The sequence below is a fragment of the Castor canadensis genome, chromosome 5 (genome assembly GCF_047511655.1).
Source record: "Castor canadensis chromosome 5, mCasCan1.hap1v2, whole genome shotgun sequence".
Taxonomy (NCBI): Eukaryota; Metazoa; Chordata; class Mammalia; order Rodentia; family Castoridae; genus Castor; species Castor canadensis.
In genome coordinates this window covers 143,994,150-144,020,855 of record NC_133390.1, presented here as the reverse complement: position 1 = coordinate 144,020,855, position 26,706 = coordinate 143,994,150, and the positions used below count along the sequence as shown (strand labels likewise).

Genomic DNA, 26,706 nt, shown 5'->3' with positions numbered 1-26,706 from the left:
TGGCCTGTACTTCAGAACCTGTCCCCGTTGTTATGAGAATTGATTGGCCCAATGCACAGGAAGAAGGCATTGCATTAAGTGCACCAATAATACACGTCTTTACAAAATAAATGGTTTCCACCCTTTTTTTATCTCTATGAGGCAAGGAGCATCAGTCAACAGTATCACTTGGTAAGTATGCCTTTTATGTGGCATACCTTTTATTATTATTTGTCTTATCCTTTTAATTCTTCCCCCAGCCCCTTACTTCTTACAATATTTTTGTTTTATGTTAATAAGCTATCTAATGCACATCTTGACATTTCTTGTTGAAAACATGAGATACACTATTTTTCAATGTCAGCTTGGTTTTTTTTAGCAGAAAAAATCATTATTATATTCTAAAACTTGGTCACTAGGAGTACAGAATACAGCCTCATAAAATAAACAGGCCATGGGCAAAATGACACCAGAAATGACAGTGTATTCATAAAGTAGTGGTAGAGAAGAATAATTATGTTCCTCTCAAAAATCACAAAAGGATGTTTTTATTTCTGATATTACTCTGCTTTCTTTTTCTTAGTGTAATCTAAGAACTCATTAATCTAATGATCCTACTTTCTTTCTCACCTCACTTGTTCCATACTATCCATTCAAATGGAACTCTTGTCCTGAATTTATTTTCTAAATTAATGTTATTTTTATTATCATATTATTGTTGTACTAGGATACATTGTGGCATTTACAAAAATGCTTACAAAGTCTTAGTTAAATTCACCCTCTCCATCAGTCTCCTTTATCACCTTCCCCTCCTTCACAGAATAGTTTCAACAGGTCTCATTTTTTCCATTTCATGAATGACTACAAAATATTTCCATCATATTCACTCTCCTCCACCCTTTTCTTATATCCTTCCCCTTCCCACTGGCAGCAACCTGCAAACAAGACCTTAGTTTTACTTTCCTGTCCTTGACATTTTTTAAAAAAGATTTTTTTTTTTGATTAAGGAGTTTCATTTTGACACTTCCATGTATATATATGTGTCATATCCCAAATTGGTTCATCCCCTCCATTTTTCTCCTTTCTACCTTAGTCTCCTTCTTATGGTAATTTCAACAGGCTTAAATATTCTATATTAATTTTCATATAGAAACATACTCACCTCTAAATTTAAAATTTTTATTTGCTTTTTCCTAATTTCGATTTCTAGCCAAAAAATCTGAAACAGACTCTCAAACATAAAGGCTCTGATAATCTTTATCTGCTTCACTTGAGTATTAACTAAGTGGAAAGAATAGAAAAATCAAAATAACTTTCTATAAGAGAACTAAAAAGAGAAATCACAACCCAGAGCACATGGTCCCCAGATAGACCCCAGCATGAAAATGAACAATACAAATATATACAAGGTTGAAACATTTTGCTTACTGTTTCCATGCAATTCTTCATGTTGAGGTGACTAACTTGTGTTGTTTTTTTCTTTAATCAAAGGCAACTATAGAGATCAAATATAATTTCTCATAGGCCTGTGGAAAAGTTACTTTCCTAATGATAGAACAATCCAAAATTAGCAAATATAAACAATGTCAGTCATACAAGAGAACTTAAAAACTTCAAGAATAGCTCTAATTACCCAAGAAGAGAAAACGAATTTCTCTAATACCAGTTTCTCCAAGACCCAATGTAATGTAACACCAGCATAGTATAAAACTTTGCAGCTGAGATTCTGTGTTCACATTAGATACAGATAATCCCCAAAACCTCTGCAAGTAAATCCAAGGCACTTTTGGCTCATTCCCAGAGATTTTAATTCCCACCGAAATAAAGAGGTTTAAGCAGGTTGAAGCTAAATAATATTTTAAACAAATATCCAAAGGTTTGCATGAATTGAAATTTTTCACATGGCAACCATGATTTACATCCTAAAACAACAGCAGTATTAGCCCAGAGGGACTTTCTTCTGAGTAATTTGAAGGATATGGTCCATTGATGTTACTGGAGGCAAGCTATGGTATTGTATAGAGCAAACAGACTGTTCAAGCACTAGTCTTCCTGTGTGAACCCTACATGAGCCGGGAGAACCTCACTGAGATACCCCTGGGAGTTTAATATATTAGCCATCAGCTTGTGATATAGTAATATTAGACAAGATCTCCAAAGTCTCGGTTACCCACTGGAACCACTGAGAAGCTTTAATAGATACTAATGCCTGGGCTTTACCCACTGATACCTTGATTAAACTGAGTTGAGGTGAAGCCTAGGTGGTGAGGTTCATATAAGCTTCCCAGGTGGTTTAAAAAAGCAGCCAAAGTACTGAACCAATAGTTTGGAACAATGCTTCTCTAACTTTAGTTGGCACACAAATTATCTGCATGTCATGTTCAAATGCAGATGCTGCTTCATATTCATATATAGATTCTGTGAGGCCTTGATTCTACATCTCTAAGCTAGCTCCCAGGTGAAGCCAATGCCAATAGGATCACCCATTAATCTTTCTCAGTGGCACTACCTGTCAGCTTGCTAGAACTCTCATGCCCAGCCTAGCACGTCCAAAGCAAAACCATTATTTTATCATGATCTTCAGGTGATGCAAACACACACACTAAAGTTTGAGAAGCCTTGCTTTTCTAGAGGTTCTCAAGTTCAAGTTCAGCTATCACATGTATCTGGGTGTCCACAACATCACTCCTTGCAACCTCTAATTACTCATCTCCTTTCCCAGGTACAGCCAACACACCTACACTTTATTGTGGAAGCCTTTTGGAAGATAGCGACCACAGACTAGCAGCTGACTAGCTGATCAGTGCTTCACAACCTTGGCTGCACATACTACCAGATGATCTGTCCCACGCATTCATCTTTACTGGCTTTCTCCCTCCAGCATCTCTCTACCCCACCCAACCCAGAAGATCACAATCATTGATTTTTAAGTCCTTTCCATTCTCCTGTACTCTCCATGTCCTCTTTTTCCTTCCACCCACCTAAATTCTATGGGCTTTCATACACCCTCAACTTTATACACATCCCTATCTGGGCCAATTGATCTCTCTTCTGTAGGCTCAAGGTGACTCAGTGCTGCCTGCCAATCAATCATCTTACTATATTTGGTCTTCTAGGTGACTGCATCATACTTTCTCCTTTCCCTTCAAACTCGAACACCTCTTGGCCCTCTTGCTGTTCAGCAAATATCTTGCTTCCTATTTCATTGAGAAAGTAGGAAAAAAAGTCAGAACTTCCATCCACACCCTCCTCCACCATTTACCAGCACTTGTGCTCTCATACTTGGACTTCTGCTCCCTTACCACAGGTATGGTAAGGTAGGTAGATTCCTATCTAGGTCAAGAACCTACCTGTGACTAGATCCCATTCATCATCAATCCCTCAGTCTTGAAACAACCAGAACTGTGCACTTGAGCTTCCCATCCAAACATATGCCTTTCAAAATCTTTCTCAGATAAGCAAATGCTGTCTCCGCCAATCCATGTGCTCTAGACAAAAACCTCTATGTCAACCTTTATGCCTCTTGCACCCCAAGTCAAATCTGTTGGCAAATACTGATGGTTCTATGTTCAAAATACATTTGTTATCAAACTACCTTTTACCACTCCTGCTGCCTTAGCTTTGTTCAAACTATGATCCTCTCTGACCCAACGTAACCTGCTTTTACCCTTGAACTCTATAATCTTTTTCTCAACTGACACCAATGTGTTTCTTTTAAAACCTTAGTCAGGTCACATCAGATCAGTCCTTCAGTGCCTTGCCAAGTTGCTGAGAATAAGAGCCAGAGCTGGCTGAGGCTTTTTAGAATGCACCTCCCTCTTACATTTCTAACTTCATCTTCCCTTCTTCTCTCCCCTACCTCACACTGCTTCAAATACTAGGACTTCCTTGCTTATCCTCAGGCACCCCCAGTAGTATCTACCTTTCTATTTACACTTGCTTTTCCTTCTGCCTAGAATGGTCCTCTGTCAGGTATGGCTGGCTCTTTGCTTCAACTATCACCAAGAAAGCAATAGTTAAGTGCAATAAGAATCTCCAGGCTTGGTTCTAGTTGAAAAGCAAATTCACTGTCATAGGGGTGAAGATTTTCCATTCTTGCAGTCTTCAGAGTATGTCCCATAGGCTGGGAAGGCAACCCCAAAATACGAAAGTTCTAGAAATATTTTACAAAATAAGACCATCAGTAAAATCAGATCTCCCACAGTATATGCTGGCCTCTCCCCAAAATACTGAGAGGCCAGCATTTATTTGAAGATATAATTATAGGGAGAGATATGTAGATATCTTTATATGTATGTATTTAATTGCTAAAGCATCCTTCAACTGTTAGTCAAATCAATTTTTAAGTTTCTCTTATAATATAGACCTTTCTGCTTTACTCAGAAAGAAGGAATCTGTGATAGTGAGCAGGGCCAATTGATTTTGATGAGGGGTAGCTGTACTAATTAATTAGTATGTTAGCTAGTGTGTTAACTAGTACGTAGTCAATCTGTGAAATGAGTGGTTTATGACAAGCCCTAACTTCAAGCCACTTACCAAGCTCTTGTCTTTTTCCCTTTCCTTTTTTTATTATGGAAATAATGCCTAAAGCATTCACCTTGTGCATCCTTGTGCATAAAACTATGCTTATATTCATTTGTACATACTCTGTCCTTTCTTTAACATTAATGGGATCATATCATACATATTGTCATGCAGCCTACTTGTTTTTTGCCCAGCTAAGGTATGTATCTGGAGATGTTCACTTGCTGTTACAGGATGTCCTTATTCCTTTTAGTAGATGCATGATGGTATTCCTTAATACAGGTATATCATAATTTACTTACATCTTCTTTTATTATTATAAATAATTTGTTAATGAGTAGCATTTGCATTTATTCTAGGAAAATTCCTAGAAGTGACTTTCTGGGTTTAAGGAATGCATGTTTTAACTTCTGAGAGGTAGTGCTAAACTGACTTTCAAAAAATCTTTCTTAGCGAGATTCATACCTGAGAGTGATTTCTCAGGTATGAAAAAATTGTCAACTTTTGTTATGTTGATATTATCAACTTTTTAATGAAACTTTTTGCCAAGCTGTAGGGTGAACATTTTTATTTATGTCTTAATTTGCACTTTTTTTACATTTCCAATTCTTTGGGCATAATTTTTAATTACAATGTTACTATAGTACTATTTTTTCCTCCATACCATCTTCTCATTAGTTATCGATAGTATGCAGTAAACCTATTGATACTTTCAAATTTTGACCTTAACTCTCCCACCTTAATGAATTCACTTTGCTACATAGTTCTATTAGAATTTCCATGTGTGCCAGAAAAAGATTACACATTGTTTTATTGGAGTTTTGTCTCTGTTTATCTTTGTTTTTCTCCTGAGGTTCTTTTTTTTTTTAAGAGATGTATGTTTATGCCTTCCACTGTGATTGTGGGTTAGGGCTTTTGTCCTTATATATTTTAGTGTAAGTAAAAAATGCATGAAGGTCCTAGTGTCCAAGTAGTCGTTGGTGGATTTATCTTTTATCTTGCTTTTTACCTTATATTCTGTTTACTGGCTATTACTGTTTATACATCTACTTTTTCCACAATAGCCACCATTTATTCTCAATCTTCATAATTTTCAGAAAATATATGCTTCTTACAAGCAGACTATACATTGATTTTAAGCAAATGTGAAAAGTTCTGTATTGTAATAATGTATTTACAAAGTATAAAAATTGCTGTTTTATAAGCTAAAAATGGTCAAATATTGGCACTTTTATATAGTTAAATCTCACATTTTGTTGACTCACATATGTAAATTTATCTCTACCATCTTTCTATCATTATGTTTTATATCATATTACTGTCTATTTTTATTTTAAATATTTCTCCTTTCACAGCTTGGTACATTTCTTAGTTTTCCTTTTGTTTATATTTTAACTTTCTAAATTTTTCTTAAAATTTTTTCCATCTTTTTTGGGGTAAAAGTGACAAAATTATACATACTTACAGTGTATAATGTGTCTTGACACATGTATACATATTGAAATGATTGCCATATTTAAGCTAATAATGTATATGTCATGTCACAAAGTTAATCTTTCATCTCTTTTTTGAGGTGAAAACATGTAAGATCCACACATCTTAACAAATTTAAGGTACATAGTACATTATTTTTTATTACAGTCACCATCCTGTCCATCAGTTGTCAAAGCTCATCCATCCTGAATCAGTGAAATTTTGGACCCTTTGTCCAACATCTCCCCATATCCTCTATGCCCTCAGGCTCTGGACACCACCATTTTCCACTCTGGTAGTAAGACCTCAACTTCCCACAGATTCCACATATGAGTGAGATCATGCAGTATTTTTCTGTGCCTAGCTTACTTCACTTGGTAAAATGTCCTCCAGTTCATCCATATTGTTGCAAATGAGAAGATATCCTTTTTAAGGCTGCACAGAATCCCATTACATATACAACCACATCTTTTTTATCCATTAATCTGTGATGGACACTTGGTCTATTTCCATATCTTGGCTATTGTGAATACAGACAAAATGAATGTAGGTATGCAGATAACTTAGTCAAGAAGTTTTTCCTCTGTGTTTTCTTCCAGTACTTTTATAGTTTTGGGACTTTAAGTCTTTGAGATTTAAGTCTTTAATACATTTTCAGTTAAGTTTTGTATGTTGGATAAGATAGGGTCGATTTTTACTCTTCCACATGTGAATATCTAATCTTCCCAATACCATTTATTGAAGATATTGTCCTTTCTCCATTTCGTTCTCTTGGCACCTCGGTCAAAGATCGATTGGTTATCAATTCATGGGTTTACTTCTGGGCTTTGTGTTCTGTTCCTTACCTTATATGTCTGTTTTTATGCCAGTATCATGCTGTTTTGATTAGTATAGCTTTGTAGGGTATTTTGAAATCCAGTCTTGTCCTCTCAATTATTCACTAAAGCCTCTGGTTATTATAATCATAGCTGCTTACATATACTGGAAAGTGGTTCCTTGGTTCTATCATTTGATTGTTGACTTAAATTGTACAGTATTTTATTAAATATTTTATTTTAATATTATACAGTATTTTAAGTTTGAAATAATATTCCTTCATAATCTTTTCAACCACTGTCACCAAAGAAAAGTCTGAAATCAATCTGACTCTTATTCTCCTACATAAAAACTATCTTTACTCTTCTTTAAACACTTTTAGGACTTTTCATTTTACCCTTGGGAGATCTGAAATGGAAGGAGTATGTATCTTGGTGTGAAATTTTACTGATCTACTCCAATTGGTACTTGATAAACATCTTAGGGTTCAAATTTTTCATCTCTAGAAATGTCCTCCTCCTTTCCTCCTTCTACCTTAACATCTTTTCTTCCTCCTTCTCTTCTCTTAAACTGCCTTTATTCAATTTTGCTATGCCTATTAAGGAGATACTGAATCTATCCTACATATCTCTGGATATTCTGCATATCTTTTCCTTTATATTTTTTCTCTTTGCCCTTTTTCACTATACTCTGGAAAAGTAGTTAATTTAATATAATAGCTTATTAATTTGTATTTTGGCTGTAGCCATTATACTCTTAAACTGTTAAAGGATGCATGGTTCTATTATATTTCTATAATCATGCCCATATATTTCAAATGTTTTTATTCATGTTTTATATACACACACATATATACATATATAGAGAGATACATGCATATACATGTATATATGTGAAGAGAGAGAAATGGGATGCATTGCCAGGACCAAAATCTTGTCATCTGTCTGTCTGACCTCCCATTGGGGCACTTCTCCTCCCAATGTTATTGATTTTCAGTTATTAGGCCAATAAATAGGAGGAGGATGAAGGGTTCTAGCTTCTGAATTAGTCACCCTGCATATCAAGTGGTTATAGCTCTTCATTCCCTACTTGTAGCTTCCCTACAGATAGTTTATATCCAAACCAGACTTCCTTGCAAATGTTTTGAGCTATGGTTTCCTACGGTTTTATTTCTCCATTGCTTACATCTTTATGTTCTGCCTTTGGTGATTCTGCATCATTTCTGATTCATTGGTGACAGTCTGATTGTCTTTCTAGGAATTTGTAACTTCATTTTATTTTATAAATATGTATTTTTATGTAATTTTATGAGGCTTTTAGAGAGGCAATAGGATTAATACAGGTACTGAGTCTGCCATCTTTATTCATTCCCATCTGAGTTAGTCAGCATTCCATTGCTATGAAAAAACACCTGAGAAAATCAACTAAAAAGGAGAAAAAGTTTATTTTGAATTGACATTTCAGAGGCTTCAGTCCATGGTCGCTTGGTTCTATCATTTTGGACCCACAGTGATTGAGAACATAATAGTGCAGAGCATATGGTAGAACAAAGAGCTATTTATCTCATGGTGGCTGGGAAGCAAAAAAAGGAGAGAGGAAGTGGCTATGGTCCCAATATCCCCTTCAAGGGCATACTTCCAATAACCTAATTTCTTTCAATAAGTCCTACCTCCTAAAGGTTCCCGCATTTTCCAGTAGTGCCACAGACTGGCAACCAATCCTTTAGCATATGAGATACTTAAAATCCAAGCCATAATACCATCTACTTCCTTAAAAATATAAATTAAAATTAAAGGCTGAGCAAAGTGTCTCAGTCTGTAATCCTTGCTACTCAGGAGGTAGAGATATGGAGGATCTTAGGCCAATACAGGCAAAAAGTTCATGAGACCCCATCTCAACCAATAAAAACTGTGCATGGTGGTTCACACCAATCATCCCAGCAATGGTGAGAAGAATAAATTCAAAGATTGTTGTCCAGGTCAGCCCAGGCATAAAGCAAGAACCTATTACAAAAATAATTAAAGCAAAAAGAGATGAGGACATAGCCCAAGTAGCAGAGTGCCCTCCTAATAAGCAAGAAGCCCTGAATTCAACCCCTAGTACTGCCAAAAATACAAATAAATAAAAATTAAATTTAGCCACAGTTTCTTATACTTCAAAGAAACTGTGTTTTAAATACAGTTACCCTTACTAACAAAAAGGAAATCACAAACTTTTTTTTCTTATTATTCTGGGCTTTAGGGTAAGAGAAACAGCTGTTTCCCAAAAGGAAATAGTGATATAAAATGAAATATTAGGTGAGATCAAAAGCATCAGTGGAGACACAAATAAATACCTGGTATGTGACAGTGGCTGTTTCTTTCTCTACAAAGCAATGGTTCTATCTGCTATTGAACAGGCATATAGTTAAATAAGGCATATGCCTCCAAATTTTGCAGTAGGTTTTACCATGGGACATGGGTGTGTTCTTTTCATTTCCTTGTAAACACCAAGCACTGAAGCATGATTTATTGAAAAGAAAATTGATTTTGGGTCTGATCACAATTCCCAATTTGTGCAGTGACATTTTCTGACTCTCTATCAATGTATCTACAAAAGGTGCATGGAAATAGCTATACACTTGGAAATTATGAATTATTATACAAATTTAAAGATAGAAAAAGAAAGAATTCCACATTGCAGAGGAAACAAAACAATTTGTGGCTATCTTTTTAGGTTGAAATCATCTTTTAATATTCACTGTCCCCCAAAATGACTATGTCCTGAGGGTCTGGAGTTCTCCATCACATTTAATCATTTGTATCAGATACAAACAAAGACAGTGAATAAGCCAAGTGACAAATTAAATATACAGATTGATAAATGTATGTCCTATTGCAATGCTTCTGTTTTTGAAAAATTAAGTTCAGCTTCATTTTCTAGCATAGTTAAATTGCTATGGGAAGCTTGACAGAGACAAGAGGATATTAACCCTTGGGAGGTGTTGGCTGCTCCTGAAGAAAGCTCACTGCTACTCAAAGGAATGGGGTGGAGTGAAAATACACCCACACAGAGGCAGGAAGCCACACGTTTGGGAAGAAGAGGACCATGCCCAAAAGCAATTCAGCTCATTCCCAGACCAGATTTTCAATTCTAAGTAGATTTCCAAACTCAACTGTCTATCTCAGGAATATGTAGGCTGCTGAAAGTGTGCATCAGATCTGAGTAAGAATTTATGTCATGCACAGAGAAATACCTCTGTGTGGTTAAAATCTGGCAATTTCTTTTTGCACAGAGTTATAGTACCTACTTTATAACATTACTGTCAAATCTGCAGATCATTCTCAGTAGAATGACTTCCCTGACCCCACAGAATAGGAGTCATCAAAGCTACCTCAATAAAGAGGTAGCTGCCCATTTCTGCATAGGTACAAATTCTAGTTGTCTGCATCAGGAGGCTGAATGGTCAGGCAGGATGAAGCATCATCCCAGCTTATCTCAGGTGGTCGTGATAATGCATGTTCATGAAGCAGAAGAGGAGATGCTACAGCTTATTTTCCCCAGTCAATACCAAGTTCTTTACGACTAGTAGACACTCCTACTGTAGTCAGTGATTTATTGACCATAGCTTCCCTTATTGTGGGCCAGACTTTTTTTTGTCATCACTGGTGTTTTAAAGGGAAGCTGGATAAGCCTGAGGTCACTCTGAAGTTACTGACTGGGACAGTGGGAGAAGCTGAAGGCTAACCAGAATCCAAGTCACTCACCGTGCTGGGTCTGATTTTCCTCATTTCTCAAATGGGTGTTTGAGCTATGTGATCTCTGACTTCTCCACCTCTGGTACTATGTGCATCTTATAGTTACAATTCTGAAATTAATTTTGTTTTAACTTTATAGACTGTATGTTTTATTTGTTTTCTCCTTTCTAAAATCAACTGCTACTTTATTTGGGGTAAGATTCCTCATAAAACCTAAAACTATTAAGTCCAATTGGAAATATTACTTACAAAACTATTTCTCTCTTTTCTTTTGATAAGTTCATGTAGCATCATTTCAAGTAATGCTTTAGATAAGTAGAGGGACACAAATAACATTTGGGGAAATAGAGTAATCCATAAAGCAGTGAATAGTCTGAAAAATTGAGGCAAAGAGGAAATAGCTTGAAAATTAGTTTTCCAAAATTACACTATCTTGTAGTCCGAACAATATGTATTTTTCCCTGTGTGAACATGTCACAGCTGTTTAGAGAAAATGCATTTGGTATGACATTTGTAAATGTAGCCAACAGTGTTGCAAATTCACATGCAATAGACGGCACCCGGTATGTGCTTAAAAACATTCATTTTTAACTTTAAAAACGTTTTAGTTTTACGTTATATGAATTTCTCCTCGGGTGCTAAAAATGATACAATAGAAATGAAGAACGTTTTGATACTGAAGTGTTTAGATATGCCTATCTAAGCAATAAACTTGCAGATTAAAATTTTTCCAATTCATAGCCATACTTTTTTTGAGTACATCCTAAAATAATATGACATACTTGATTTGAAAATTTACACAAATTGCAAAGGTTTCTCAAAAATACATGGAAAATATAGTATCTGTACAACCGTGATTTGAGTTTCATTCAGGGAAAGTTTCTCATTCAAATTTCTTATTAAAAATATATTTATTAGCATATATTGCTTCTATGGGGGTTACAATATATCATAATTAGATTCACCCCCTCCATCTTTCTCCCACATCTCCCTTCTCCTCTCTTTGTAGAATAATTTCAGCAAGTTTCATTGCTCTACTTTCATACACATATACAAGGTACACAAAGCATATTTGTCCTCCTTCACCCTCTTCATTTACTCTCATTGGTACCCATTTCTGGGCAGGACCTGTTTTACCTTCCTGTACTCCACTTTTTAGGTGTATATTGATTGTTCAAGGGGATTTCACCTTGGTATATATCTTACCTTGATCAGATTAATCCCCTCCCATTACTAACTCTTTATTACCCTCCTTCCCTGTTATTTAACAGCTTTCAGTGTATTTCATCATGATATCTTCATATACAGATACAATATATTTCAATATTATTCACTCTCTATCATTCTTTTCTCCTCTTCCACCTCCCCATAGTCCCTTCAAACAGACCCACTATTGCAATCATGTTCTCTCTCTCTCCCTCTATACATATATGACTATATATGTGTTTGTGGATTCATTTGTCTTATAGCTTCTAGCTTCCACATAGGAGGAAAAATATGTGACCTTTGTCCTGAGCCTGGCTTACTTCAGTTAACACGATGATCTCCAGTTCCATCCATTTACCTGAAAACAACATAATTTCATTCTCTTTATGGATAAATAATACTCCATTGTATGTGTGTGTGTGTGTGTGTGTGTGTGTGTGTGTGTGTATGCATGTATGTTTTCTTAATCCATTCATCATTTGTGGAGCATTTGGGCTGTTTCCAAAGGTACAATAAACATGAATGTGCAAGTGGCTCTATTGTCTTGGCTTATATTCCTTCAGATATATGCCCAGGAGTGATATCACTGGATCATATAGTAGGTCTGTTTTTAGTTTTTTTGAGGATGCTCCATTCTGCTCTCCATAGTGGTTGTACTAATTTACATTTCCATCAACAGTGTATAGGCATTTCTTTTTCTGACATTCTCACCAGTATTTGTTGTTGTTTGTGTTATTAATGGTAGCCATTCTGACAGGAATGAAGTGAAATCTCAATGTTATTTAATTTGCCAAGGATATTGAACATTTCTTCATGTATCTATTGGCCATTGTACTTCTTCTTTTAAGAATTGTATATGCAGTTCATTTGCCCATTTATTCAATGAGTTGTTGGTTCTTTGTGGGGTTAAGTTTTTATATCCCTGTATATTCTGGTTATTAGTCCCTTTTCAGATATATATCTGGGAAAGATTTTCTCCCATTCTGTAAGCTATCACTTCAGCTTTTGCTGTGCAGAAGCTTTTTAATTTAATGTAGACCATTTGTTGGTCCTTTCTCTTAATAACTGAGCATTTGGAGTTCTATTCATGAAGTTATTACCTATGCCTGTATGTTCTGGTATATTCCCTATTCTTTCCTGTGGTAGTTGCACAGTTTCAGGTCTAACATTAAGATACTTGATCCACTTTGAATTGACACTCATACAAGAAGAGAGACCGGGATCTAGTTTCAATCTTCTACAGGCAGATCTCCAGTTCTTCCAGCACTATTTGTTGAAGAGGCTTTATTTTCTCCAAAGCATGTTTTGGATTCCTTTGTGAAAAACCAAATGGCTGTCACTCTGTAGATTTGTGTCTGCGTCTTCTATTCTGTTCCATTAGTCTTCTTGTCTGTTTTTGTGCCAGTACCATGCTGCTTTTATTTCTTTGGCTCTGTAGTATAGTTTGAAGTCAGGTATTGTGATACCTCCAGTGTTGCTTTTTTTACTCAGAATTACTTAAGCTATTCAAATTATGAACATTCTTTCCTATAGAAAAATCATAATTTTCCCCACAGTAATCTTATCATTGTTGCTGAGCACCCAAGGGTGTAGTAATAGAAAGGGCTGTGACTTAGATGCAAGCACCTGCCATCAACACCTGCATATTCTCTACATTTTCCTCTGGAATGGACCAACTCAGTGAATAGGTGTAAAAATCAGTGCATAAGAAGATCACCTACAAAGGCTTTCTCACAATCCTCATTGTTCCAGGAGATTAGCTCTATTTCATAAGGAAAAGGAAAGCAAATTGCTCAAAGAGGATCAGAGGGACAATGAGAAATCTCTCCCCCAATTATTAAGTGTCTCTCCATGACCTACAGAATAAAGACTAAACTCCTCACACAGCTGATTAGTCTCCTACCCTCTTTGCCCAGATGACATTATAGCTTCTTCCACACTGCAGGAAGTAGTTAGGGGACCGGATAAGAGAAGTAACTAGAAGTCAGATGAATCAGGCCCTTGGCTTTGACTTGAAGGTGGGAGCCAATATAGGCTCTGAGCAATGAGCAAAGCCTGATGTGTTATTCTTATTCATGCTCAAAAACAAACCCATACACCCTCAGCACCCTTCCCAAGCAACCCCGTCCATAATAGCCTCATTCTACCTTAGTGCCACCTCTACCAGTCCCTCCCACATAAAGACTTCCTAATTCCTCCAGCAAGCTGTGACTCTCCTTCCTGTTCTAATCTTATGAATGCCAAAGTACTTGGTTTAGGCCACAGGTACAAGGTTTGCATTTTCTGCTTAGCATTAACTATTACAAGTCAAATGATAGAATTAGATGTTGTCTTCCTTTGAGCCTCAGCTGGATTGCAGGCCCCTCAATTTATGGATTGCATTTTACATAGGAGCACGGTGCTTTCTACCTATGCTACAAATGAAGTCTTGTGTCTCCACAGTTGATCAGCTTAGTTTTCAGGCCCTCAGCCATTTGAAACTGCCAATAGCAGTTTTGCCAATTGGTCTACAGGTTGTTTAGTACTGTATCTTTATTACCTTTATCACTTTTTATAATCACTCCTACTAAGGAATGGGTTCTTTAGAAGTGGAGGCCTCACACTTTTATTTGTGAGCCTGACCTGTTCCTTCACCTATTGACCTGCTCAAGAATTATCTGTAGACGGATTATTTGCAGGGATCTTCCAAGTCTTCTCCCAGCCTTCAATTGTAAATAAAATGCAAAAACATAAACCAACAGAGACCAAAGTTAACCTTCTATCTCTGTTTTAACAGGATTTTGTGCCACTGTATCAAGACTTTGAGAATTTTTTTACAAGGAACCTTTACATGCGAATCAGAGACAACTGGAACCGACCCATTTGCAGTGCCCCAGCATCTTATTTCGATCTATTGGAGAGGGTATCAGATGACTATAACTGGACATTTAGGTGAGGCAACCACCTGGAGGGGCTTGGTAGGAAAAAAATAACATTTCAAGTAAATTCTAACATGGTCATCAGATTACAGATCTGAAGAACCCAAGGCATAGAAGAGGCTGGACTCCTACCATTCAGTCCTTTGCAGGTTGTCATGAGGCCAGGAGGAAGTCACAGTAATTAAGTTGCCAAGATGGTTTGTTTATATAGTAATTAAAGTAATCCCTCTGTCAAAAGGTTCAGTACACACAGAACCAAGTTTGAAGAGTCTTTCTCAACTCTCTTGACAAATTGTACCCTCCTTCTTTCTTGCTGATGGAGACAATGATGACAATGTTCCTTTAGAAGGTCCTTGTGGGACTTTAAACCAGAGCATGGGTGTCATGAAAGCAATTACTCAAGGAATATCAGTGCTAAGTAGTTATCATTCTCCAGTGCTCTGATCCAATTCATTATGGGGTTACTTTCATCTAACAATAAACCATTTTGTACTGATAACAATGTAAGTTGAAAAGAAAAAGAAAACATATGACTTGGGCTAGAACTGAGGTGTCTTGGCCCTAGAATGGTATTAAAGAAGACAGATAGCCTTTTGTGTTCAATTACATGTCTCTCTGCAGGTTTACTGGAAGAGTCATCAAAGATGTCATCAACATGGGCTCCTACAACTTCCTTGGCCTCACAGTCAAGTACAATGAGTCTATGAGGACAGTAAAGGATGTTTTAGAAACATACGGTGTAGGAGTGGCCAGCACCCGACATGAAATGGGTATGTACATTGACTAACTTGGCATTTTCTTCAGTTGGTTCTCAGATCCCTTGCAGTTACTTCTCAAATCCATATTATATCTAAGCTGTGTGCCTCAAGTAGCTATCATAAAATTGAGAAAGAAAAAGTGATATAAAAGTCTTTTTTGAAAATTTAATGCACTATGATGTTGCCAGGTAGTTTTTTAATTTACATATTTAATCTTCCTGAATAGTTGAAATGGGTCTTTCCTGACCACACTTCTAAAACACAAGCAAATCTTTTTTCTGTTCCTTTTCCCATTTTTCTTTTCTTTTTTATGATACTGGTGTTTCCTCATTTTTAATGACATTCATCACTAATTAAAATAATCTTGCTTTTGTATTTGTATATGGTTTTCTCTACAACTCAAATGTGAGCTTCTTACAGAGAGATATTAGCCTTGTAGAATGTCGTGTTGCATGAATGATGAAAGAATGAATGAATGAATGAATGAATAGACAAGATGGCACAGACTGACTATTTATTTACCTTTTAGAAAAGAAATATTGTTTCTTATACAAAGGAGTGAAATTTGTGAGAGGGAAGCTTCCACTTCCTATCCACATCAGGGAGAAAAAAATTATGCAAGATTGCTCTCGTAAGATGCTTTGTAATTCCTGGAAATTTTTTTAATGTAGCATCTCATTTACTCCTTCAAACAATCCCATGCTGTAGGCAGCATGGTTGTTATTATTCCCACCTTCTGGAGAAGGATCATGGCACCATGTCTTAATTATCTACCCTAAGTTCCAGTCCAGCTCAGCTTCTCTACTGTTGTGGTTCCCTTTCACAGTGACACATGACACCAGGTTAGTCCAGGTGTACCTAAGAACCAGAGGCAAGTCTGATAAATTGGATTTACCATTAATGAGTACTGAATCACATGCCCCTCTTAGGTAACTGTCAGCAGATAGGCTTTATGATCAATAATTATTCAAACTTGTATAACAAATAATTCAAATTGGGCAAAGTACATTTTTTATGCAAGCATTCAGCAAATACTTAGCTAAAGTTACAGAGTTAATAGTGGTTTCTTAGATTTCTTAAGAAAGACATCTTATCTTTATCTGGGGGCACAAATGCCAAAGATGTAAACAGGATACTGGTGAATTGGAGGAGCAGGGTCTCGGTCCTACTCCTCTTAGGACTGTCACACCCATTATGCCCCATTTGGAGATGGAGAAGGGACTGAAAAGAATACTTCTGTCATAAGAAGCACAGAGTCAGTAACTAACTCGGATGTTTCCTCTGGTGCTGGTGACAGTCAGTGACCAGTCAGAAGACACAGTACTTTAGATATGGACCCCCCCACTCAGTGAGACAGAACACTCCTCCATCACAGCTAGCAGAAGCTGAAGGAAGAAGGTAGCTTGACACAGATCATGGTTTGCCTCACAAGAAGCTAGACATGGAACATGGGTCCCTGATGCTGTGGGGTCTGAAAACCCAAGGAATCTAGGCAGAAATGAAGGCTCTCATTTGGTACTGCCCACAGCATAAGTTTGTTTTCCACCTAATCACACCTCAGAATTACTGACCTTTTAATATTTGCCTATTCATTCAGCTGTCAAGGTCTAAGATTAGGGTTTTAACAATTTTCAAGTAAACAATGAAAGAGCCAACCCTGTGAAAGAGAAGCCAATCCTGCTAGTTTGGGGCAGAAAAAAGAACTAAAACTTTAATATAAGCAATCAAGAAGTGGTCACATAAAGAAAGGACATTTATAAGCACCAGTACCAAGCCTTCAGTGCCCAAGTGGAAGAAGCAGCAAAGGAAAAGCCAGAGGAGAAAGTTGCTTGCCAAACTGCTTGTTACAACTAAGCCCAAAATAAAGCTGGGATTTACCCATTTCTGGACATGTGAGAACTACAAATGTGAACTGATACAAAATGATGCCCATGGTTTATTTTAGAGTACAACTAAAAATAGTGGAATGCATAATTAAAGGAGGTTTTTAGCCTACTGTGGGTCAATTTAACATTCTAGGCTAATGGACCTGGGGAGATAGTCACTTTTTATATCTTGAATATGAGGCAGAGTGAAATGACAGTTTGGAATGAAAATCAAGAATTTTAAAAATCTGAAACATTTTAGGCCAGGCACTATGGCTGTAATCCTAGCTACTCAGAAGGTGGAGATCAGGAGGATAGTTCAAGACCAACCCAAACAAACAGCAAGACCCCATCTTGACCAATAAAAAGCTGGGCATGGTGGTTCAACAAGTCCTTTTTGCATTAGGTCAGTATTTTTTGGATAGGGTCTCACATACTTGCCTTGAACAGCCATCTTCCTACCTGTGCCTCCCATGTAGCAGTATTGACCATAGAACCTTAAAACATAGTATATGTGTGCCTCACCTTTTGAAATAATAAGAAATAATAAATAAAGAAAATCTAATTAAATTTCAAAATGTAGAACATATATGAGTTATATCTTTAGATCACAGTGAAATAAAGCTAAAAATTAATTTAAAAATAGAAATAAAGTCTTATAAAAGTCACTTCAAAGTTTTAAATCTCTTCCTAAATGATTCTTGACTCAAAGAAGAAATTACAGTTCATAATATCTAGGAACTAACAATTATGAGAATACCATAGGATGCAGCTACTTGTGTACCCAGAGGAAAATATATAGTCTTACTTTACTAAACAGTAAAGATTAAAGCTAGTAAACTAGGCAACCAACACCAGAGGAATAAAAAGAAAGCATGAGAAAAAACAAGATACTTACTATATCCTTGAAGAAGATGTCATAGTAGGTATTTAGTAAATTCTATCAATTTTTCTCCAAATGAATGTATAAACTGAACACAATCACAATGATACTTATGGGCAGGGTGGGGGTGGGTGGGCCTCAGCAGAAAGTTTAGAAACAGGCATAACCCTGCACACTCATTTGTATGTGATAGGAATAGTATTTCAGATCCACTGGGAAAAGACAGTGATTTCATTGTTAGTTTTAGGATAACTGGCTGATCACATAAGGGAATAGGTTAGATGCTTATGTCACATATTATTACATCTAGGTAAATGGCACCCTAGACAAATTACAAATGCATTTGAGATTAAAATGTAAAAGACAAAAACAGCTACCACCAAAAATACCTCTACAAATAAAATTGAAAAAGAATGAATGAATGGATTAGTAAGCAAATGAACAAATGAATTCAAGAAATCTACTGGGACAATTCAAATACAAAACACTTGTGCAATCTAAGGACTCTATCAGGAACATGACCCTGCAGTTTGCTGGATGTACAACTACTTTTTTTCCCCCCTGACTTGTCAGTTATAACCAAATCCTCACTCAGTTCTACAACTCTCAGTGACCTCTAATCTTTTCCAACTGGTCCTCTTACCGTGCCCTCTTGAGTATAGGAGTCCATTTTTAAATGACCTCCAAGCTGACTTGCTGCCACAAGGGCCACCTGGTCAAAGGAAAACAGATGTTCCTCTGTATTAGAAGGGAGGTAGCTAACACCCAACACAACTGCTAGCCACAACCTCGAGGTTTCTCAATTCTGATTCAGACAATTTCCTGTATAGGGGTTATAAGTGTAAGGAAATATAGGCCCCAAAATGACCACGTGGAGAGGAGTGATCTGGCCAAGAGATTCTTTATTGCCGGGTGGGAGAGGGAGAGAGCAGAGAGCCAAGAGAGAGAGGGAGAGAAGGGCAGGGGCTTAAATACCCCTCAGTGGGACTCAGCATGATCTGATTGGTTAGGATCTTATGGTTCATGCTGATTGGAGGTTGGGGCAGAAGGAGAGTTCAAGCTAGACTTAAAGCTGGACTGTGACCCTGGGAGGCTGCACCGTGACCCTGGGAAACAAAAGCTTAAGGGTGCAGTAAGAACTGAAACCTATCGGCGCCATTATTGCCAACAATAAGTGTGCCCCACCACACCCAGTTGTGAGCCAAGCTTTTGATAAAGTTCAGAAAAGACAAACTGTGCATCCAGGAGAGTGTGACATTTCTCCACCTGATTTTACCCTACCCCCGTTAAATGTTAATGTCACAGATGTACTTTATATCCATGAAGCACATAGATGTCTATGCTTTATACATAAATAGAGTAAGATACTCTCTCCAAGAACCAATTTTTGCCCCTTTGAGGAATAAATATGGCCTCTGTCAAGAACGCTCAACATAGCAGTTAACTTTTTGTGTAAGGAGTTGGGATGTAAGCAAGTATACAAATGGGCTTCCTAGGCATTATTCACATTCTGGGTTTTTTTTTTTAATCCTGATACACTTATGTGTGTTTTTACCTGTGAAACTTCATAGAACTCTGTTTTTACAATTTGTTTCCTTTGTGTGTCCATACTATAATTAAATAAAAATTTTACATTAAAAAGTAGATTCACAGAACACAAACAAGCAATTAAGAAAAAAAGAAATACAAGTGGCTAATGAGTCTGGAAAATACTCTGCTCCATTCATAAACAGAAAATGACTAAGACATTAAAATCCATTTTTCACCTAACTGGCAAAAGTTTAAAGAATAATAATATCCAGTGTTTTCAAAGGAGTGAAAAAAAGCCCACTCTTATATATTGCTGTTAGAGGAAATTAAAGGACAGTTGGAAAATGTGTCAACAGCAAGCTACTTAATTACATTTTGAAACTTTTTGTCTTAAAAACTTCAATAGATACTTAAGGATATATGTTTAAGAATGATCACTGCAGTGCACTGAGTAATAGCAAACCTTAGAAAATGTGTTTCCAACTTAAGAAATTGATTAAACCCTTTTGGTGAATCTGTTCAACATAATATTATTTAGCCATTTAAAATTATAATGTAGTTGCTTACAGAAAATATCCAAAATTAAGTTCTTTGGATTCAAATCCCAGTTCCTCACTTTTCTAACTATGGCCTGGCATAAGCTGTAGGTCCTCATTTTTTTCCTGTATAAAATGGAAAACCCATTACTAAAAAATAAAAACAAATTGTCGGACAATGTGTGCATAATGAATTGTTTTGAAAATGTATTACAAATAAACATATGCATCAAGAAAGGAGATTATATTTTACTTTATAGTATTTTCTCATTTTTCACAATGATCTCATATTTCTTTGCCACTTGTTTTCTTAAAAATGAACAGAAGTGAGATGGGGGTGTAGCTCAGTGACAGAGCATTCATGAGGCCCTGAATCCAATGTCCAGAACCATAAAGGAAGGAAGGAAGGAAAGAAGGAAGGGAGAGAGGGAGGGAGGGAGGGATGGAGGAAGGGAGAGAAGGAGGAAATAGGAGAAAGAGGAGAGGCAGAGAGAGAGGCAGAAGGAGGAGAAAAAGGAGGAGGAGGAGGAAGAAAGCCTAATGAAGAGAGAAAGAGATGCTAATGAAGCCAAGTGTTCAGGCACAGTCTGATGAAGGGAGCTAGCATTTTCAAGATTTGCCACTGAACAGACTGACCAGGTAGTCCAGCCTATAGGAAGGCCTGTGAAGCAGCAGGCAGTGTAGGTTCTTTAGCCTAAACCAGTGGCTCTCAGACTTGAACTGCAAGAGAATCAACCAAGATACTGCCTCCTCTTAACAAAGAGCCCATGTTTTTGCATCTCTAGGGAGTTCCCAGTGATGTTGGCACTGCTGCTCTAGGGATCATACTTTGGGAACCACCTGGATTATATAGTATGGCTTATTTTCTTGACAAAATTAGTCAAAAGTTTTCCACAGTATAACAGTCTCTCACTTTGTGTAGTGTGAACACCACCACATATGACTCTAATGTCTGTAAATGAAAAATGGCAAATAAATGGGTTAGTAGAAAATCAGTGAAATAAATTAGTTTTGATCATTGAACATAATAACCTCACATGTACTACTGATCCAAATTTTCAAATCCAGGAAAGGTTAAATTCAGGCAAACCATAGAGAAACTTTTATTTTTTCCCCTTTCCCACTTTTACTCTATATAAAGGTGTATAGTTCCTAGATCTTTCTTTCCCTGAGCACCCAATGGTAAAGAGTGGATGTTTAGTAACAGCAAGTTATTTACATACACATCATCCACAAGCCCTTTATGCTGCCATAGTTTACCCAGAACTATTAGTTATAAGTTCATATCTAAGAAAACAAACTTACAGAATGTCATAAGACTAATTCTTGTGCCAATGAAAACTCATCTCAACTTGATGATTTTTCTGCCCTTGAAAAAGAAAGCCTGATACATAATTCTCATCAGGAGCACCTGAATAGCACATATCCATAAAATAGTCTACTTGACAACATTCCTTCCAACTATAATTGCAATTTTGATGAGTAGCCGCTAATATTCTCATTTTTCAAAACATCAAAATGGATGCATTGACTTAAGAATTCAAGCAATAACAGGGAATTATTTTCCATTCTAAAGTTTCAGGTATAATTTTCACATTAGCAGTAATGGACAACTTTGCTGAAATCTCTCTTCCATTATTCAGTTTGAGAACATTTCCCTTAGTCAGTAGTTTGTAAACAACCCCCCCCCACCCACACACACAGACACAGACATAGCTTATCTTCCTGACCAGTTCATTGCTATCACTTTATTTCATTAACCTAAGCGTTTGAAGTACGGGCCAGCTTGAATTTTAAAAATGTCTAAATGAAAGCATATTTTAAATAAATACCAACATATGCCCTTCAACTTCCTCTGGTAATGGGCAATTTCTAAGAAACTGCTACCAAATAGAAATCTTAGGATAGGGGGAAGGACAGGAAGAGTGGGAAGGTGTCCCAAACAATGTATACACATGTAAATAAATGTAAAAAACGATAAAATAAAAGAAAGGAAGGAAAAAAGTGATTTTAATTAACACATTTTATGCAAATTAATTCTACAGACCTGTTTTTAAGCAGTGGATTGGGTAAATAAGCTATAAATAAACTAAACCTAATTAGTTAATTTATACAGCAAAGTTCTTCATAAATAATGCCCTTTCCTCACAGACCAAATTATTGTAAATTCTGATTAATTAAATTTCATTGCATTTCTCTCAAGCCTCCTTTGTTTTCTTTTAAGAGTATTCGTAAGGACAAAGAGACTCAGAGGAATTAGTTGGGTGTAGAAAAATAAAAGCACGCCCTGATTTCTGAAAGCCTTTTAGCAAGTTCCTGAGACCTAGTAGACTTTTGACAAGGTAATTGTCTTTCTTTAGACGGTGGTGGAAATGACAGCCCAGCCAAATTTCAACTAGCTGGGATAAGTTTGAAAATGTAAAAGTTGGCCCTATAGGTTCAACAAAGCCAACCAAGCACAATGATTCAATGAGATATGCCAATAGTTTTACCCAAATATGATACTTGCTAACAAGGTAATATGTAGGATGATTGAACAAGTTGAGATTCATAGAAATTCAGAATTTGCAGATCCTCTCCCTCCTTTCCTCTCCATCCTCCACAAATACCAAAAGACAAAATACATGACGTCCAGGGCCTTTATAATGACTTGGTAATCAGTGTTCATACAGTACATATGTTGAGAAGTCAAGACTAGACAGCAATTCCCCTAACTCCCACTGAAAATTTGCCATACTGCTCATAGCTAAAACCAGAAACTATCTAGATCTAGGGTCACTAAACTAGTCATGTGTCCCCTGTTTTGTATTTCCTGCAAAGTTAAGAAGAGTTTTTATAGTTTTACATAATTGAAACAATAAAACTAAGAATAATAATTTATGACACATAAAAAAGTATCTGAAATTCAAATTTCAGTATCTGTAAATAGAGTTTTATTAGAACACAGCCACACTCTAACTTTTGTGTATTGTCTATGACAACCTCCACAATACAGTGACAGACTTGAATAGTTGCAACAGCAACTAAAATCTGAACCAAAATCTGAACTATTTACTCTCTGGACTTCTGTAAAAAGTTTGCTAACGTAGACAAGTGTATGGCATTATAGTGACTTGAAGAGAAGAATTCTCTAGATTTAGTAGCAGTGAAATATCCAAATCCAGTGCATATCAACATACATCAAATTTTGGCCTCTTTCATTTAAACTAAAAGCCCTAATGGATCCATTTATGTTAAGAATACAAATTAACTTTCATCAACATTAGCATCTGTGTATGTCTTTTAAGGCCACTGATACCAACCTAAGACAGACCAAGGACATCATCAATGTCCTTGCCCTAACTTCTCAAACGTACCCAATTATCTGTGGAGAGAGGATTAATTGGGATGGAAAAAGAATTACTTGACAGAGATGCAATGCCTTATCCATTTATTCCATACCTTCCTGATAATCCAAACTAGTTAGATCTGGTGATATGGTAGAATTTGCTTCTGATTATCTTGACAACTGTGTTTCTTCTAATATCAAAATATAATCTAAATGTATGACCTGACTTTTCACTTGGTGACTAGCACTTAAAAAGGCTTGAGTTGTAGAGTCCAGGAACTTATTCAGACTTCTACTTTCCTTCTACCTATTTCACATTTCTAACATCATCCTTTAGGGCTTAGACATGTGTGTATTGTTTTGAACTCAACACCAGCCTGGACACTCCATTTACCTTGAGTTGTCTTTTAGTGAGCCAAGGAGTAGAATAAACTCTTCCAAAAAGGCCACACATGAGCCTATACATTAATTTCTATCCAAGTATAGTGTAAAGCCTATCCATAGTGTCACTTCCAGACTTAATTCTTTACCATTTAAATGAAGTAAAACACAGAAAGAACAATAAAATCACATGGGTTTGACAACGCCCATATTGTATAGTCTAACTTTCTTTTATAAAAGAACACCCCAAAGTATAGAAACTCTTAATACCTTTCCCAAAAACTCACAGTAAATATACAGAAGTACATAAGGGTTTTGGTTTTTGGGTTTTTTTTTAACAAGTTAAGGTTGTCTTCAAGCCCTGCTAATTCTTCTACTTTTAGTCCATGTTGGGGCTTCTATTCTTCAAGATGAAGCTAAGGTTTTAGAATTCCACTGAAACTCCATAACCTCAGGGATGCCTCCCAAGATCATTCAGTTGAACAGTGATAGCCTACTATTTCAGTGAACACAATCCCTGTGGTCTAGTGACCCAGTGTTTCTACCCCATGTTGGAGACTGAAGAGTCCTTAGTGATAATAGAAACATCTCTAGCACTCAAGCCACCTTCATGCAACTTGCAACTGTCCCCAGGTAGATATTAACAAAAGCTATACATGGATCCATTGATTCTAGTCTTAATCAAATTCTCTTACCCTCTCTTCTTCAAATACCCTAGTTTCTCTCCTTTCAATATATCTAATGAAATGCTTTCAATTTGTGCCAGCTTTTCTAGACATGAAGGAAGCCTTTTCCACTTTGGTTCTCATATCATGATCTTTCCCAGAAGCAAAAAGCTAAATAGTCTCTGGCTACTTATTAAACATAGACACAGAAAAATATTCTCCATTTAAGGAGAAAAAAATATATTAATATTTCAATAAATTTTCCTGCAGTGTTCAGAACAAATCTTTATATATTTAAAAATATTCAGATGGGCTAGTGTCTGCCAGAAGTTCCCGCTTTCAAAAGCGCTATGGAATACAGTGACTCTAGAGTCAGACATGATGAGTTTGAGCCTTGACTCTAGATTTATTGTGTGATCTTGAAGCCTAAGAATAATGAAAATGAACTAAACTCTCAAGTTTTGGTACCCTCATCTGTAAAAAAAAATAAGGATTATTACAGCACTAACCTCCAACAGATGTATGACAATCAACTAAGTAAGCCTTGCAATGTTTCAGCATGGTAGGTCGATATATTGTTGGGTAGTCTGCCTGTGTTAGATCAGATGCCTTTAAGTCACATCATCCCTGTACCTATTTCCTCTTTGGTAAAACAAGGACACACTTGTCTACTTGATAGAGTGTGTGTAGGTGGGCAGATTATAGAGTATATGCAAGAATGTGGATTAAATTAATAATGACATACTCATTACAGATTGCTTCATTCCACTTCCTTATACTCTTTTTTTGCTGAAAATGAGTTTTAAAAGTGAGATAATCAAATCTGTTAGGTCTGTAAAATAGACAATAAATATTGTAACAGTGATAAGAGTCTTGTAGTTACATAACAGAATTTATTTTAGGAAGCATACACTGAAATATTTACTGCTAAGCAGAACTTTTTATTATAAATCATTAAAAAGTTTTGAAAATACACAAATGAATGTATGTATACATAGAGACAAAAAGATAAAGGGGGAGACAGATTTTTAAAGAAAATATAACAAAATGATAACATTTGGAGAATCTGAGTGGAAAGTATTTGGAAATTCTTGGTATGATTCTTGCAAACTTTCTTCAGGGTAAATTACATTAAATAATTTGGAAAACATTAAGCTAAGTAAAATAAATCAGATATAGAAGGAAAAATATTGCATGATCTCACTTATGTGTATAATCTTTAAAACAAGTCAAATAGAAAACAAGACAGCAGTTATGGGTGCAGAAAATGAAGACATATAGGTCAAAGGAAACAAAGTAGCAGATATGTAGGATGAACAAGTCTAGAGAACTCATGTACAACATGAAGGTTATATTTAAAAACATACTGTGTTCAGGATTTTTGCTCACAGTAGATTTTAGGTACACACACACACACATAGAACAACTGTGAGATAATGGGTATGTTAATTTTCTTGACATTTTCACTGTATGTACATCAAAACCTTATGTTTATACCTTATATACATAAAAAAACAAATGAGAACTTGAAGTGAGGAAGAAGGTATCATTCTGTCTTCTTAACAGTTCTTCCCTCATCCTTATCATTTACCATTAAGGCTTATCATAATTACAGACACTGCATCTGGCTTCTTCCAGTCTTTCTCTGAATGTTCACACACACAAAAGTCACTCAAGAGGCAACATATCTCCATAACCCCACCAAACTGCAAGCAAGTGAAGCAAAGAGGAGAGCAGGGTGCCCAAGAGTTTTGAGAGATACCTGAAAGTAGAATCCTTTTTTCCAGAAAGACTGATGCTGGCTTGGATGCTCAGAAAAGTGGCACAGATGTGGACTCGTAGCCATGGCATAATTGCAACAGACAGATGGGATAGTTGGCAGGTAACAGCTTGCTCTGGGGTCAAGTCTAGGAACAGTCCACAAACAGGACATTCTGAACCAAAAGTGACTATAGTCACAGTTTAGAAAACATCCTTTACACATAACAAAAAGGGAGAATTGGTAATTGGTATTCTACCATGTGAGCCAGTCCCCCAGTTATTTTTTAATTTTAGTTATTTTGGGGGGTTTCATATTTTTGCTGGGGGGCTGACGTCAGAACATGAT

The 26,706-nt window shown here is 36.4% G+C and overlaps 1 protein-coding gene across 4 annotated transcripts in view; it reads left to right on the top strand.

Annotated features, from left to right (window-relative positions):
- Sptlc3 (serine palmitoyltransferase long chain base subunit 3) overlaps positions 1 to 26,706 on the top strand; it is a 134,257-nt gene that overhangs the window by 39,377 nt on the left and 68,174 nt on the right. For all 4 annotated transcript variants that reach the window (XM_074074335.1, XM_074074337.1, XM_020166630.2 and 1 more), the window contains 2 exons: positions 14,512 to 14,666; positions 15,275 to 15,423. In XM_074074335.1, the coding sequence (XP_073930436.1) occupies positions 14,512 to 14,666; positions 15,275 to 15,423 (304 nt within the window). The remainder of the gene's footprint in view (positions 1 to 14,511; positions 14,667 to 15,274; positions 15,424 to 26,706) is intronic.